We start from the raw sequence: 17,929 nt of genomic DNA, 5'->3' as shown, positions 1-17,929 counted from the left end.
TCTTCAAAAGCTGCGAGGGAAGGTTTCAATTAGGCTTATTTTAGACCAAGGAGGTCTGGGTTTGTAGCGCACACCTTCTAGATTTACAGTAAATTCAAAATTCCCATTACTGAATTGGTATTACACTGCACCCTTAGCGACAACTTGCACTTAAATAGCACCTTTGCAAAGTAAATCAGCACAACACACTTCAGAGGAGCATTATTTGACACCAAAACATGTGATGAGATTTTAGGGCAGATAAAATTCTAAAGAGTGTCTTAAAGGAGGGAAGGGAGGAGGGTTTAAGGATGGAATTCCAGAGCTTTGGCACAGCCATCAATTAAAATCAGAATTGTTCTCGAGGTCAGAATTGGAGATGTGCAGGTATCGCTGAGGGCTGTCAGGCTAAAGATATGGGAGGATGTGAAAACGTGGCTGAGAACTTTAAAATCCAGGCATTGCTGAACCGGGAGCCAAATGTAGATCAGAGAGCACAGGGGAGATGGAGTGAACTGGAAGGCGAGAGTCAGCAGCAGATATCAAGTTTCTGCATGGCAGAAAGTGGGAAACCAGTCAGGAGTGCTTTGGAATAATCAATTTTAGAGGCAACAAAGGCCGGGATCAGGATTTCAACAGCAGTTGAATAAGCAGCTGCAGAGTTGTGGAAACAGGTGTTCTTAGTGATGACCCGGGTGAGTGGTGGGAGTCTGCTCTCGGGGTCATAGAAACTAGAAACAGGAATAGGCCATTTGGCCCTTCGAGCCTGCTCATTCATTTTGATCATCGAATTCAATATCCTGATTCCCCCTTCCTCCCATATCTCTTGAATCCTTTGGCCCCAAGAGCTACATCTAATTTCTTCTTGAAATCAGACAATATTTTAGCCTGCATTCTGTGGTAGTGAGTTCTACACATTCACCACCCTCTGGGTGAAGACATTTCTCCTTATCTCAGTTCTACCTCTTGTCCTCAAACTATGACCCCCACCATTGGGAACATTCTTTCTGAATCACAGAATCCCTACAGTGCAGAAAGAGGCCACTCGGCCCATCGAGTCTGCACCGACCGCAATCCCACCCAGGCTCCATCCCCATAAACCCAAATATTTACCCCACTAATCCCTCTAACCAACTCATTCCGGGACACTAAGGGGCAATTTAGCATGGCCAGTCAACCTAACCTGCACATCTTTGGACTGTGGGAAGAAACCGCAGCACCCGGAGGAAACCCACGCAGACACGAGGAGAATGTGCAAACACCACACAGACAGTGACCCAAGTCCCTGGAGCTGTGAGCCAGCAGTGCTAACCACTATGCCACCCATGAATCTACCCTGTCTCAGCTTGTTAGAATGTTATAAGTTTCTATGAGATCCCCTCTCAGTCTTCTAAACTCCAGTGAATATTATCCTAACGGACTTGGTCTCTCCTCAAATGACAGACCTGCCATCCCAGGAATCGGCCTGGTAAACCTTTGCTGTACTCTCTTTATAGCAAGGACATCCTTCCTCAAATAAAGGACACCAACACTGCACACAATACTCTAGGTATGGCCCCAGCAACGCCCTATACAATTGCAGCAAAACATCCCTATCCCGATACTCAAATCATCTTGCTATCAAGGCCAACATATTATTTGACTTCTTTACTGCCTGCTGGACCTGCGCTTACTTTCAGTGACTGATGTACAAGGACTCCAAGGTCTCGTTGAGTATCCACCTCTCTCAATTTACACACATTCAAGTAATAATCTGTCTTCTATTATTGTTACGAAAGTGGATAACCTCACATTTATCCACATTATACTGCCATGCAGATGTCCACACACAGCCTGTCCAAATCACGCTGAAGCATCTCTGCATCCCCCTCACAGTTCCCACGCCCATCCAACTTTGTATTATTTCCAAATTTGCAGATGAAACATTCAGTTCCCTCTTCTAAATCATTAGTATATAATGTGAACAGTTGGGATCCTAGCACAGATCCCTGCGGAACCCCACTAGTCACTGGCTGTCAATCAGAAAAAAACCCATTTATGCCAACTTTTTGCTTCCTATCCATTAACCAGCTTTCTATCCATCTCAAGGCATTACCTGCAATCCCACGTGCTTTAACTTTACATCGTAATTTGTTGCAAGATCTTGTCAAAAGGCTTCTGAAAGTCTAAATAAACCACATCCACTGGTTCACCTCGGTAAACTATTAGTTACATCCTCAAACAAATTCCAATAGATTCGTCAAGCATGATTTCCCTTTTGTAAATCCATGCTGACTGTCTAATTATACCACTGCCTTCCAAATGTCGAGTTACAAAATCCTTAATAATGGATTTACAAAAGAAGTAGTTACTGGTTTTGGCAGATTGCAACTTACCCCATGTCAACATTAGGTTTACTGGTCTATAGTTCCGTTTTCTCTCTACCTCCCTTTTTGAATGGCAGGCTTATTTTAGCTACTCTCCAATCTATAGGAACTATTCCAGAGTCCAAAGAATTTTGGAAAATAACCGCCACTGGATTGACAATTTCCAGGGCCACTTCCTCAAATACTCTGGGATGAAGATTATCAGGATCTGGAGATTTATCCACCTTCAATCCCATCAATTTCCCCAAAACCATTTCTCTACTAATGCTGATTTCCTTCAGCTCCTCATTAAAACATGTTTCTCTCAGCACTTCTGATACATTGCTTCAGTCTTCACAAAAGAAGACATGAATGAAGTACAAATTTAATTCCTCAGCCATTTCTTTATTCTCTATTACGAATTCTCCTGTTTCTGACTGCAAGGGACCTACATTAGTTTTTGTCAATCTTTTTCTCTTTACATACCTATAGAAACTTTTACAGTCAGTTTTTATGTTCCCCACTAGCTTACTTTCGTACTCTATTTTTCATACATAACACCAAGGTTGGACAGTTTGGGTGTGCACTGTCAGGGAGATGGATGGAGTTGGTGGTTGGAAATGGAGTTTGTAGCAAGGACCAAAAACAAAACCTTCAGTCTGCCTGATATTTAATTGTGGAGAGATTTCTGCTGATCCAGTGCTAGACATTTGTCAAACAAATGACAATTTAGAGACACTGCACGGGTCAGACCAGGTGGGAGTGAAATAGACTGGGTGTCGTCAGTATATGTGGAGCCAGAGGATGTCACTGAGGGGCAGCATGTAACTACAAAAACAGTGGAGTCGAGGATAGATCTCAAGATGCAGAAAGAGAAACTATTAGCAGTGATGCTCTGGCTATGAAGGTAAGAACGGGGTAGAGGACATGAAAGAGGATAGTTAACATTAGCAGCTAACATGGGAGCCAGGAAGGGGAATGGGGTGGCCAGCAATTTACTGGGAACATGGTTGAGCATCAGGAGGAGAGTCTCATTAACAAGGTGAAAGGAGATGGAAGAGAAACAGGAGCAAGATGTGAATTCAAGGCTAAGACGAGGGAATCTTTGAGAAGTTTGGGCCAATGGGCTAGGGGAAGGTGGGGAAGCAGCAAATCTCAATCATGGTGAAAAAGAACTCCAGGAATTCATCACACCTCTGGAGGCTAAGGTGGAGAAGGCGAGGAGAGGGGTTTGTGAAGATGGTTTGCAGTAGAGAAAAGAATCTTAGGATTATCTTTACATTCCAGGGCAATTCTGGAGAAGTTACTGGTTTTGGCAGATTAGAGCAGCATGAGATGGTGCTTTATGGAGTCCAGCCAGATCTCGCAGTGATTGGCTAAGCTACATGTCCATCATATCCATTCAAATCTGTGCCCTCTGGAATTTAAGGGTGTGGAAATTAGGTTTGTGTCAGGGAAATGGCTAGGATGAGGGAGAATAATAGTTGTAGTGGGGACTAGAACAGCAAAGGTGGAGGTGAGGGTACAGCTGAGCAGATCAGTAGCTACAGAGACGGCATGGTGAATGGGGAGCCAAAGGCACTTGGGATTTTGGAAGGGCAGTTGTTGCGTGAATTGGAAGAAAGCGGATACAGAAGAGAGCAGAGTTGGGAGGCGATAAGGGAATGTGGATGAAGAGCAATACAAGGGAGTGATCAGAACTGGCCTTATCCATAGTCGGCATGGTGGGAACAAAGAAGCCATGTGTGATAGATCAGGGAGCTTGTTGGGTGGATAGGGGGTAGTGAACTCACAGGAAGGAAGGCATGATAAAATGAGATGGAGGTTCAAATCACTGAGGATGGTGCAGAGAATAAAGGGAGAAAAGTAGTGAAGATATCTCAATTTCTTTCCGGTAATTGGGTGGCCAGTAGAGAATGAGTATTAATTGAAAGGAAAGGAGAGGGGGATGAAACTAAAAAGGAGAGAAGAATAGAGAGATAAGAACCATACTGCACTGTGACAGTTTGAGCAGGGCAAGTGGTGGTAGGTAGAGCCAGGTGGGGAGGCGCCATTTCCAGTGACAAATGAAGGAATGGCAAAATTTGTTCGATTCTTATCCATTCAACACCCAGTATTTCTTTTAATACTGTTGAACTGGTCAGAGTTCAATGTAACCCATTTATACAGGCATACAGTGAGTTTTACTTTTGTCAAGTGCTGCTTGTAGGCTAATCAAAAGGATAGACAGCGACAGTAACAGAACACCAATTTAGATTTAAGAGCAGTGTAAAGTTTCAATTAAATGTGACAGATATTATTTCCCCATAACTGCTTTAATAGTCAAGACTTTAACTGGGGCATGGAGGAATCCAAGTCCATGGATTCAGATTTCACACACCAAAGGCATGTTTCCCTGGGCATGGAGGCATGTTTTGTGTGTGAATAGCCACACTGATTTTTTTTTGCAATAAATTGGATTTCCCCCTGCATTCCTGACGCCGCATAATTTACCTCCAGGCATTCCCAACCCACAAAAAGGCCAGCGCATAAAATACATACCTTTCCCCACTGACGTCAGACTTCCTATTTTAAATGTGTCGGGGGAGGGGGGGGGGGTATAAAAATTGGATATCCTCCCACGTACCATTTTGGTGGTGGTGGAAGCGTTTGAAAGCCCATTAAAAGCATTCCAAGTTTATGAAGAAAATGGAAAGTTTGCCGAGGAGTTGGGAACATTCTGAAAGGCAAGTGTAAAATATTTTGACATCTTCAAATGTTACCACTGGTGTTGTATTGTAACAAGACATGTCTCTGATGTGGTTTCTTGTTTGATTACAAACAGAATAGGCACTTAAAAAGGATTAAAAATGTTTTCCCTGTTTATTTTGGTCCAGTTTCATAGCGAGTTGGAATTCAAGGTTGTCCTAGATTGAGATTTTGCGCACGATCTTATCGGCTCACCGCACGGTAAGCCACTAAGATTGCATGCTAGGCCAAAGCTCCAGTTCGCACCTGGCCTCTCACACAATCATCCCGGTCCGGTTTTGCCGGCGAGATCGGCTTCATGCCTAGAAAGGGCGTGAAGCCTATTTGTATGGGATTGAATACATTTCAATCCCGTTAGCGCATGCGGGATGGCATCTTCCAGCCTCCCAGAATCTTCCCCCTCCTCACACCGGTGAGAATCACTGATGGTCTCCACCCGCAGAGACCAGTTGCCATGGACACGTGGGTGGGGGGAGAAATCGGAAGCCACTGAAGCCCCCGGGGGGTTGGGGGCATGGCTGGGCAGTGGCCACCTGACACTGCCCAGTTGGGCATCATAAGTGTGGCAGGGGCAGTTTGGCCTGACTGGGAGTGAGGCTATGATTTTGAACCAGCGACAGTGAAGCGAAGACATAGCGGAAATGTGAGGTGGCATGGGGTGGGTATGGTCTATCTGGTGAGGTATAGGCATCCATTGAACTATGTTGGGAGCTGTACTCCTGTTAGAGAACTGAGACGGGCCTTCTAACCAGCCTGCCTCCACACTCATGAACTCTGTCGCAGTTCACAAAATGCACCGGGAACTCAATCAACTTCCCTTGTACGATTACACATGGGTCAAGTGTGTGTTTTGTGAATTGCAAAGTGCGCAGTTTGGGTGCCCCCCTCCGTACCCAGAGTTTAGCTAAAAATTCAGCTCCAACTCTTGAATTCTGCTGGTAAACTTTTATCATTAGGCATCAAGTATCATCTAGAGAATAGAGAGGAAAAACTGGGCAGAGGACTATGATCTGCCCAATTTTGCTACATTATAAATTGTGTGAAATGGAAGGCAAATTAATTAGGCTCGGTTACAGACCTCAAATCCTCCCCATCCAATTGTAGTCCCAAGTGTTCTACCCAGGTCATGTTTTATGCAATGGCAGTAAGAATTTACTGTAACTGGCAGATGATACTGTTCATTACACTCGCCCTTGCAAGGTAAACCTTTGTGCATTTTTAAGGACAAGTTGCTGAAGGCCATTAAAATGGAGTGGCACCCTCTACAGGACATCTGGGACCTGTGAACAGGACAAGCAACTGTACATCTCCAAAACCAACCAGACTGAAAAATTATTAACAAACAGCACAAGAGTAAAACCCAGGAAGTGCAAGTTAGAATAGTAAACTCAGATGCCAAATCAGAGAAAGGGGGGAAAAGAGGTGATTTGAGAGAGGAGAGAGAAGCTTGATACAAAATCTCCATTTAAAAAGTTGAAAGAATGAGTCTCCGCACTTAAAGTTAATGTTCAATGCCTCTTTGCAGTTGTGACAGTAACTATAGGCGGAATTTTACAGCTATGCCCACTATCAGGGTTGTCTAGCCCTGCTGAAAGTTCAGGGATTTTTGGCTATAAGCTACTAAGCCAGGGACCATGACTTAGCATGTTGTCAAAATTGGTGTCCTAGATTAATATGAACAAGTCCTAACTTTTTGTGGCTAGTCTAGTCTGTACCTCGACCCAAGCACAGGAACCTCGTGCCGTTCAATACATGTGAACATGCAGCTTGTGGTAAAATGGCGCACCTTGAAGAGCAATTTCTGGAATTTTGCAATGTACCCATGCATCTGCGCTCACCAGAAGTTGTTTGATTTGTGCATAAGTAACAGTGAGCACCATTGACCTCATTTTTTGAGCAGTAAATTCTGGCCCACCAATTGACCCATGTGTATATACAAGCTTTTACCATTCAGCTAGTGCACAACTAAATTTTAAACAGAAATATATTTGCTTTTATGAAAACTATCCTTGCGTTGCTATGTACAGCATGCAGTGACGTCACTTATTTTGACAACTTTTCTCCACTTTGCAGTGTTGGAAGTTGAAACAAAGTTGCTCATGGAACATAGGAGGGCAACATTTAGCTGAGTGCAGTCCTGTTAGTTCTTTAAAAGAGTTATCCAATTAGTCCCACTTCCCTGCACTTGCCCTGCAAATTCTTCCTTTACAAGTAAATATCAAACTCCCGATTGAATCTTCGCCTACCACCCTTTCAGGCAGTACATTTCAGGTCAAAACATCCTATCTCCTCTCTGGTTCTTTTTGCAAATATCCTAAATCTGTCCCCTTTGGAGACCAACCTTCCTGTCTGTGAAAACAGTTTCTTCTCATTTACTCTACCAAAAGAATTCCATTTTGAACCACTATTAATCTTAACCAGCTCTGCTCTAAAGGAGAGCAAGTTTAGCGTCTCTAGTCTTTCGACATCACGGAAATTCCTTATCCCAAATATCGCCCTGGTAAATTTCTTCGGCAACTCCAAGGCCTTGATATCGTTTCCAAATTGCAATGCCCAGAATTGGATACAGCACACTCCATTTGAAGCCCAACTAGCAATTTCTAAAAGGTTTTACAAAGCTTCCTTGGTTTAGAGCTCTATCCTCCTATTTATAAGGGCAAGGATTCCATCTGCTGGTTTCAATAAAGATTTTTAAACTTATCCTGGCTACATTCAAACATTTATGTATGTGAATCCCCAGTTCTCTCAGTTCCTGGACCACGTTTAAAATTGAGTTATGTTGTTTCTCTATTGTTCCTCCCAAAATGCATCACTTCACACTTCTCTGCAAAGTGTCTGGTTATTTCACTACTAACATAATGGAAATAAATCAACACGAACATTTCAAACACATCATGGGGTTATGTTATGGTCGATCAAGCAATTACAATGGAATTTGTTCTTTACATTACACATTAATAAAGTAATATCTGCACATCAAAAAGAGTTTTTAACTTATCCATTAGAAAGCGGCACAAATTGAGTTATACTGTCTGCTTAGCACGAGAACTTGGTTTTTAGATAAATGAGTCATTGTTATTTTCCACATGAAATGACTCCATTGAAGCCCAAAGAGATGCGGCTGTCTGCTACCCGAACTAAAGTGCAACCAACAGCAGGAGGTTCTAGTCATCTGAAATTAAAACTCTGGGGATATTGTCATTAAATATTTATACTACTCTTTACAAATCAGGACAGGATCTAAAATCGGTGCTGGTTACTGTTGCATGCTATTTATCTGATTGTTTGTATGGTTAATTTAAAAAAAAAATAGATTATTTGATTTTACAACACTGCTCCTCTGTGGCACTCCAGAAATAGTTTTCTTGTAATGCTAATTTGACTTGAGCTCATTTAAGCGCCAATGCTATTGAAAAAAATAGTACACTATTGACCATTAGCCTGACATGAAACAACAAAAGGAAAATCAATCATACCACATGTTTGCGTGGCCTGCCCCTGGGCCTCTTGCCTCGTTTCCGATTCTGCAGTTCTCTTTCTTGTTGGCTGCAACAAAAAAAAAAGTTTCCACCGTCAATCCCAATGGAACCAAATATTCACGTGGTTCTTAATAACTCAAGCATGCTGCTCAAATGCACAATAAAAGGGGAACAAAAAGTGCCAACAAATTCCCAATCTCAGTCGCAACGTCGAGGAGCAGGGAAACTAAGGGAAGAAAATGAAAATAAATCAAAAATTGGAAGGGGGAGTTGAGCTTTTGTGTTTCAAAGCATTTGAGTCCGCTTCAGTATTGGCAGAGGGTACAAGTGACCTGCTCACCCTCTTGCCGGGGGTGCAGAACAAGAAACAGAGTCAAAAGGAAGGAGAAGAAGAGAAAAAAAAACATGTGGTATACAAAGATTCTTACCTCCTTTGAAAAGCTAGCAGGAGCCGCGGATCAAGGATATTTTCTTCTGGCTCCCAGCTATTATGTCTATCAGAGAAACACAACATAACATCTCATTAACAAGGTAAAGCAAAATGCAGATGTTGTACTTTATTCTGTTGAGATGCTGCACTAATCCTCGCTAATTCCATGAATTTGATTACAGATTTGCTGATATTACTATTCTCCTTTTAAATAGTCCTCTTTATATTTCAATGTTATTAAGTGAATTATTTTTCAGCATAGACGTTTCATCTGTTTCATTACTGAATTGACACTATTTGGAGTCTATTTCTGAAACTTAAGAATCACTTTGAGCAAAGTGCTACAACTTTTACATGACCCATTAATATGTGTCCAACAAACTAACATTTTACTGTAAACTAGGTTTTGTTAATCAAAACTTAACAAATACGTCAAGGCCAACTAAGACTTTCATGCGCAAGGAAGCTATTATCGAAAATTAACTGAAATATAACTTCCACACAAAGCATTCAATCACAGGTCATAGAGTCATACAGAGCAGAAAAGGCCCTTCAGCTCATCAAGTCTGCACTGACAATAGCTACCACTAAAGGCAAGCTAATCCCATTTTCCTGCACTAGTCCCATATCAAGTGCTCATCCAAATTTTTTTTTAAAAACGTTGTAAGGTTTCTGGCCTCCACTACCGCCCCAGGCAGTGCATTTTAGATTCCCACTACCCTCAGTGATTTTTTTCCCCCTCAAATCCCCTCTGATTCTCCTGCTCTTTAACCTAAAATGATGCCCCCTTGTGATTGTTAATTATTTTTTAAATTCCTCATTCTAAGTGAATCATAATAAACTTATAAACTTAGCTTCTAATATTAGTGCACAATCCAAAATAGCATTTGAGGAATTAGTCCATTTAAAAGTTTAACATAACTGTTAAAAGAGCAAACAGAAGAACGTTGCATGAATGTGGTTAAGCTTTTGTCCCCATATATCACAAGCCGCAATTTTGTGGTAAAAATGTGTAATGCAGTAGAATATCCCCTGCATTTATGTTGCTTACTATCAGTGTTAATCACTAGGACCAACACAAGGTGAAAAAGTATTTGAGCAGCAATGGAAGATCTGAACAGAAATTAGTGCAATCACAATTTGCAATTTAAAAGAAAACATTCTTAGAATGTGAGTAAAAGCAGCATTTACTTCCATCCCTACATGCTTTGGAAAAAGTGCCAGTGAACTATCTTCTTTAACAGTTGCAGTCCCTGTGGCGAACACACTCCCACAGCATTGTTGGGATTTGACCTAGTGACAATAAAGAAACAGCAACACATTTCCAAGTCAAAATGGTGTGTGACTTGGAGGTGGTGGCATTCTGATACAGTGCTGCCCTTGTTCTTCTAGGTGGTAGAGGCTGCCTTGTGTAGTGCCTTTAGAATGCAAAAACATCCCATAACACTTCACAGAAGGGCAAAAACTGACTGCTAAACCAAACAGAAAGAGATTATGAAGGGAAGGGAGACTGAAAGGTTGTTCAAAAAGCTTGGTTTTAAATGGAGTCTTATTGGAGAGAAGTGGAGAGGATGCCAGGGTGTGGGGCATGAGAGATATAGGCACAACCACCACCAGTGGGACAAAAGGAGGGGGGGGTTCAACTTGAAGCTGAAGTCAGAAGGATGGAGTCTCTTGAAGGGGCTGTGGTACCATGAGCTTTGGAGAAGGTGGGACAAAGCTATGGGAAGATTTAAGGACAAGGATGTTTGTCTTAAATGTGGCATTGTAGAACTGGGAATGTACGTAGACTCCCAGTAAGGGAGTATCAGTAAGGATGGGCAGTGGATAAGTAACGGTGGGGTGGGGGACATACGATATGTGCACCAGGGTTTTGGTGATATGAAGGAAGTTGGCTAGGAAGGTGTGGAATAGTCAAGTCTGGAGGTGACAAATTAAAGGAATGATGAGTTCAGCAACAGATGAGTGCAAAGATGGATGCTATGACTGTGAAGATTGCCTATTTGCACTATGTAAAGACTCTAATCAGAAGCTTGACTTGGGATCATGATAAGGAGCTTGTGAACATCAGTAGTCAGGCTTACAAAATTTGTGAAAGTTTAATTTTCTGGATATTTGTTTAATTCCAGATTCTGACCAAAAAAAAACTTGAATATACAAATAACGTAATTGTAAGTAAGTTAACTTTAAAACAATAACACATTTCACATTGAATGGCATTCATTTCTCAGACTTGGAACCTATATGCTATTTCAACCATTACAACGGTGACTACAGTTTAAAAGTACTTCACTGGCAGTAAAATGCTTTATGACATCCCAAGGTTGTAAAAGGTGGGATGTAAACGCAAGACTTTCTTTCCTTCTGTTGCAAAAAGAACGTGAGATTGGAACTAAACTGGAACATGCAGGAAGCTACGAATATGAAACATTAAAGATTAACCAACAACGACAAGAGGCAGATAAAATGGAAAGTAAAGGTGCCTCAATATGATTTACCATTTACATTGTAATGTTAAATCTATGAAATATAAATACAGGTTTACTGAGAAAGGGCTCCTATTTACAATCGCTTTAAAATATCGTAATAGAGAGAATGCAACATCAGTCTGCTGCCAGCTCATTCAAAAAACTGCAGGCACTAGGACCTTGGGGTCATTCGTTGCATCCATTACAATTGCCCAACTGAAACCTCTTTTTTTCCCTGCAGAGCTGTACCAGCAACTATTTAGAGATGCGGTAAGCCAGACAGGCCTGATGAGGTGACTGTAATGTGTGTGTGGGGGAAATATTTGTTTTTCTTTCCTGCTTTGCTGGAATGGAATGAAAGGTGAAGAAGGAGGCTTCAGGAGCATGCAACAAAGTAACCTTCAGCACTGCACCAGTCTGGGTAAGGAAAAAAAACAGCAGATTCAAGCTGAAACGAAGGTTGAGTGTAACAGAGTTAGGAAGCAGAAACAAGCATACCAACGAAATAGATTAGGAAATGAGGAAGCTAGCACAAAAAAAGGGAAGAACAACTAGAGTGAAGTAATAAGAAAAGAAAATGGAATGACGAATGAAAAGGTTAAAAGATTTAAAAAGAAATGATAACTGAAAAAAAAATGTAGATGCACTTATCTGTATTTCTCTACCCTCACGTCTTTTTTAAAATATAAATCGCACTGTGCACAGTTTACTTTCCCAGGTCTCAGCACTTATTCCCAGATAGGTACCGAGAGAACAGGCTGAGGTGACCTGCCTATCAATTTTCTTTCGATGGCACAAGCGACATCGGAACTTGCTGTGAGGAGAATCACAAGCATACAAATGTATCGTGTCACATGGAAATTCACCATTGTAAAGTTGTTTGTAGCACCTTTCATTTCCCAAAGCAATCCACAGCCAATCAAATACTTATGCAGTGTTGTCACTGTTGACAAACACAACTCACTTTGCACACACGAGGTCTTATAAATAGCACCAGTAGATTTGTTTTGAAGGTACCGGCTGAGGGACAAAGCACTGGGTGGATTCTACTGTTCTTTTTCATAAAAATCTGTAGGATCTTTTTGCATCCGCTTTTACAAGCCTCTTGATTATGGTCTCATCCAAAAAAGAAAAACTCCTCTGAAAATTCAGTTGCTCACTTAAACCAAAAAAGCGTGCATACAAGTCTGTTCTTCTGACTCTTGATCACCTAAAACAAGTGGAATATATTAGGCTGTAGCACTTTTTCATGATGATATTCAGCTGACTCCATTGGGGATCAATATTCATGACTTCCCTCGATTACACTTTCCTGTATCTGGGAATCCATAACTCGGTGGTATCTACTCAAAGAAGACAACATTGCATACAAGTTTCTGAAGCTTTTCAAACCAGTGCTCCCAGGAGCTGGCTTGCAGTGGGGTTTACAGAATAACACTTGGTCTTGAAGGTAGTGGAACTGGCGAACAGAGAAAGGGTGAAATAAAAACAATATGCTGGAAATGCTTAGCAGGTATGGCAACACCTGTGGAGAAAGGAACAGAGGCTGGGATTTTCCAGTCCTGCCCAAAGACAACAGACCTATGGCTGGTCCACCAAATTTTCCATCTCACCTGCAGTAATTCCCACCACAGGTGGGACTGGAAATTCCTGACCAGAGTTAATGTTTCAGGTTTTGACATTTCAGCAATCATAACCCGAAACATTAATGGTTCCATCTCAACACAGATGCTGACAAATCAACTGAGGATCTCCAGCAATTTCTGATTTTATTTCAGATTTCCAGCATCTGCGGTATTTTGCTTTGAGAGCAGAGAAAGATGGATGCAATTAGCTGCTAAAGGATCCGACCCATTTAGAGTAGATGACTTAACTAAGGAAAGGAAAAATGCCCAGGAAAAAAGGTAGGGGAATCAGACTCTTAGAACTCCAAAAGGTGCTTTTGGCCTATTGACCTCCTGTGCTGCAAGTTCATATGATTTCAGGGTATGAATAACCTCACCCTTGTAAATATAACCTCATTTTGATATACCTTCATGCCTTTCATAGCGAGGACAAAGAATACAATAGTCAACAGCCTGGTACACATCTTCCAGCAAGGAGCAAAAAGTGAAGAACTTGGTTTAAAATTCACAACTTCCCACAATAAGTATGTGGATTAACATATCCCCGTGATTGTTCTCTCTCTTTCCATGTAGCATCCCCATGGTCAAGTGTTGCTAATCATAGTTTATGCCATGAAATCACAATGGAGCGAGTCAAGGCTCCTAGAATGACCTCAGCCTTTATGGGAACCCACACTATTGGTATTAATCTACACCACATTCTGGCCAACTGCTGCCTTTTGTACTGCTCAACCAGACCAATTGGTGCAGTTTCTAATTAAAATACCTAACAATTCGTCAATTATTTTTCTCAAAAATCTTTGTGCTTCCCTAAGAGATTAAAAATCCAGTTTTGTCATAATCAGAAGTGTCTGTTCCACTGACAGATCTAATGGGGACTTGCAATACAAATATCTCTTGACTTATCAGGCCCCAATTTGGCAGGGGGTCCTGACAATAAGTCTAAATGTGTCAATCCGTCTTCAATTCCATATATTTTTAAAACAGCCAAACCAAACACAATAGCAACCACATGCACAGCCCATGAAGGAAGCTCTGAACTGTGGTTTAACTGACACACGCAAGTGTCAGATGTCCCAGTCACAGGAGCAGTTTTGAAGTAAAAATACAATGCCTCTAACAAAGCATTAAAGCACATGTGAATAGTAGCTGTTTGTTAATGCGTTCCATCCATGCTATTAAGGGCATTATAACTGAGGAGTGTAAGGAACTAATTTCCTCTTTTTCAAAAATATACATTCAGAAAGCCACAGTAACGGGTGGCACTTTAAAAAAAAATTGTAGTGCACAGTTAATTAAAGATTTTTTTGCACCACTGTTGCAATTTGTTTATACAAGTTCCTTTCACAATAAAGTAATCCTAAAATATTTGCAATTTGGTTGGGGAAGAAAAAGCAGATTATGTTGCATTCTTGTACAATGCTGAACAAATTAAAGGTCTACTAGGTTCTTGTCAACCAGTTCTTACCTCAAGATTACTAAAAGGTAATAGAAGGTATTGCAAATGTGACATTTAATTTTGTTTCAAGGCTTTTAAACAGTTGGACTGTAAAAAGAAATCACACATTTTCAAAATAAACAGCCCCAAAGCTTAGAAAAACTTTCCACAATGTAGGGTTTTAAGTGACTTTTCACACCAAAAAAAAACACACTATTGATTTGTTAAGCAGAAATAGCTAAGTGTAACATAAATAAAGTGCCTTCAATGGTTTAGATTGGGAACTGATTATTTGAGCGGGAAAGGAATGCAAAAGGCCACAAAGGATTATGCACAGCTAGAAAAAGAGCAGAGAAACGTACTGCAAGGAATTGGAGATGAGGGGATAAAGTTTCTTGCAGATTGGTGAGTGGCTTGCAGAAAGTAGCCCCAGGTTATTTGGCAAGTGGAATGTTTCAGCCAGGATTCCACGTCTGTTGCATCTTAAAAACTGAAGTTTTGTCCTTGCAACATATATATACAATGATTTGCACCAGCTCTGAAACTAAGCTATTATTCTGATTGGGTTAGATGGCTAAAAAAGCATTCACACGAGCTCAGTCATAGAAAAACCTGAGCTCCTGTGCCTTCAATACCACTTTCAACTCATTTTTTGTCAATAAAAACAGAGTAAGAATTATATCACGACTTTGCACTTGGTTTAATACAGAAAAACGGATGCACTATTGTAAGGGGGCTGGGTGCACAGATGGAGGAGTAAGTAAACTGTGGAACGGGAACAGCTTGTTATTGTGAACCACCTGATTGTATCAAAACAAACACAGATTAGAACACCATCTTCTGTGTCTTTTTTTAAAAGTAATGACATCTAAAGAGATACAATCACAATGCATTTTAGAAAACTACAATTTTAAAATAGTAACTAAAGGAAGGTAAATATTATGCTATTAAGATGCAACAAAACAGCATGATTATTTTTATATCCTAAACAAAATCTACTTCATTTGAACAATAATGAATATTCAGAAACTGTAAACCCACAATTCCTAAATTTTATAATCTAAAAGAGCTACCATCTTCATTTTGTACATAGCACACAATCACAAACATCTTTCAAAATATGTAAATACTATACTTTCAAGTGTTTAAAGGGAACATGCATGGAGAGATGAACAAAAATAAGGAAAATGTTATAAAATAATAAAAGCATCTATACAAGTAAAGGTATTACCAATCAACAAAACGTGAAACCAAGTCAGAATTTAAGCAGCAAAACAAATTTTAGAAAGTTACAAAACCAAGTTTTAAATACCTTAGCAAGATGTGGCAAAAGATGAATATATTAGAGAAAAGTAACTCACTAAGAGGATTCCAGCTATATTAAAACAATAGACCAGACAAATCAACAATTAAAGATCAAAAGGTGGAAGGAGAATAAATAGGTGCAATTAGAGGGCTGTAAAACAAAATATAGGGGAAAAGAACACAGCATGTTTATTTTTAAATGGAAGTGATGAGGAAAAATAAGATGCAGGGGGAAAAGGGGGAAACAAAGGAGGAAGCTCTGAGGCCAGCTCCTTGCTGGAGTTGGGAGCACGCTGCTGCTGTTGTTGTATTGTTAAACCTGATGCCACTCACTTGGAAGACCATCCTCTCCACTTCACCAAGTACTCCAGCTTCCCCTGCAGAAAAAAAACCCAAATAAATCAGTCTGCCCACCTCAGCTCTCAAATGAAACCCTGTGCAGCCGGGTTTGCAAAACTGCATCTTTTACCACCCAACCCAACCTTTCTCAGTCTTTTCCTGAGGATGCATTCCGCTGCGAAAACTTGCTCTCCCACAGCGCTCAGCTCCTCCATCCCCGCGCCGCTTCGCTCCACTCTGTGCCTCCCCCCCAACCCCCGTCACTCCGGCCTCGCGGCGGTGACGTCACCCACATCGCCAACTGACCAATCGGCTTGCGCCTGGCCTGACCGTTGCTAGGCACGGGTCAGCGGTTGCCAAGTGAATAGAGAACGTTGAGTGGCGAGTCGTCGGATTAACCCCCTCGGCGCCGCAAGCTCTGCCATCAGTCAGAAGGCAGCAGACAAAGGATCAAAAATCACCCCCAAACTCTACAAGCGCAACTTCTCAAACAAATAGTTAGGATCGCTTTAAGGACGGGGGCAAGCCCTTCTTTAGTGGCACTGCGTATAAAATACAGCCAAGTGTTTCAATGTGGCAGGTTCTCTAAAGACATTTAACTTATTCAACTTGAGCCAAACGAACAAAAACACCGCTTAACAATGACAGCCCGGTCAAATCTCCCTCACTCTCAACAGTTTGCTTCAGTTAAAATCAAATTTAGTCATTCATTTATTATGTTCTTTGGATAAGCATGCTCAATCGTGTTAAAATTTTGGGTTTTAATAATAAAGTTTGATTGTGAGTTTTTTTTCCCTTTAAAAATACAGTAAGCAGCGTTTTAAGCCGTTTTGCTAACTACGGTGAGAAGTTTCTCAAGTCACCGGGTTAAATAATATTGTTGTTGCACACGCATATTTGTTACTGTGGAAGTTTACCCAACATAATCGTCAAACGGTTACAACTGAGAGCAAAGCACAGTTAGAACAAAGACATTCGGATGTTGCGCTGCCACTTTGTAGCAGGTGGTCGATTTCTTTCATTAGCTATATTAATTGGTAAAGTTGGTCGTAAGTTTATTTTGTTCGCACATCAGGGGATCCCAAAAAGAAATGAAATTCTTCAAAAACGTCTCTCAGTTTCCCGACCAAGGAAATAAACCTTTACTGTTTATTCACCTAGTGTGCCACCAAGTCCACACCAATTTACGGTGACAGTCTACTGACATTCATTGCCAGGGACAGTGCATATTGTAACTTCCTTCCACATGAATGCCACAGGTGCTTTTCATGAATCAAAAAAGGTTATATCGAGAATGAGGTATTTTTGACAATGCTTTCATTTTCTGCACAATTATAGAATGACAGAAGGCAATCTAAATTAAAGTTAATTTTATCCGATTATGCATTGCTGGTTGTGTGTATTTATAACGTATGTGGCTCTTGCGCAATACAGAGGGAATGCTGCATTGTTGGAGATGCTGTCTTGTGGATGATACATTTAACAAAATTACTTCCTTTCACCTCCCCAAGATGGCTTGCACCCACCCCCTCAAACCTTTTACCACTGAAATTCTTAAGCTTGCTTTTGTCAAATCCGAGTTTAACAACTCCAATAAGTAGTCTCACAACACCAGGTTAAAGTCCAACAGGTTTATTTGGTAGCACGAGCTTTCGGAGCGTTGCCCCATCATCAGGTGAGTGCAGGATTTGTTTCACTAACAGGGAATATATAGACACAAACTCAATTACAAGATAATGGTTGGAATGCGAGTCTTAACAGGTAATCAAGTCT

General features: G+C 41.0%; 1 protein-coding gene across 1 annotated transcript in view; it reads right to left on the bottom strand.

Annotated features, from left to right (window-relative positions):
* Positions 1-16,396, bottom strand: part of cbx2 (chromobox homolog 2 (Drosophila Pc class)) — a 28,858-nt gene extending 12,462 nt beyond the window's left edge. Inside the window, exons 1-4 of the mRNA XM_078225998.1 lie at positions 16,300-16,396; positions 16,151-16,194; positions 8,980-9,045; positions 8,549-8,618 (exon numbers count right to left, since the gene is read on the bottom strand). Coding sequence (XP_078082124.1) covers positions 8,549-8,618; positions 8,980-9,045; positions 16,151-16,194; positions 16,300-16,371 — 252 coding nt within the window. The 5' untranslated portion in view covers positions 16,372-16,396. The remainder of the gene's footprint in view (positions 1-8,548; positions 8,619-8,979; positions 9,046-16,150; positions 16,195-16,299) is intronic.
* Positions 16,397-17,929: the final 1,533 nt, after the last annotated feature.

The sequence above is a fragment of the Mustelus asterias genome, chromosome 12 (assembly GCF_964213995.1).
Source record: "Mustelus asterias chromosome 12, sMusAst1.hap1.1, whole genome shotgun sequence".
In the NCBI taxonomy this organism is placed as follows: Eukaryota; Metazoa; Chordata; class Chondrichthyes; order Carcharhiniformes; family Triakidae; genus Mustelus; species Mustelus asterias.
The sequence above is the reverse complement of the archived record's forward strand: the minus strand, read 5'-3'. Positions and strand labels throughout refer to the sequence as shown.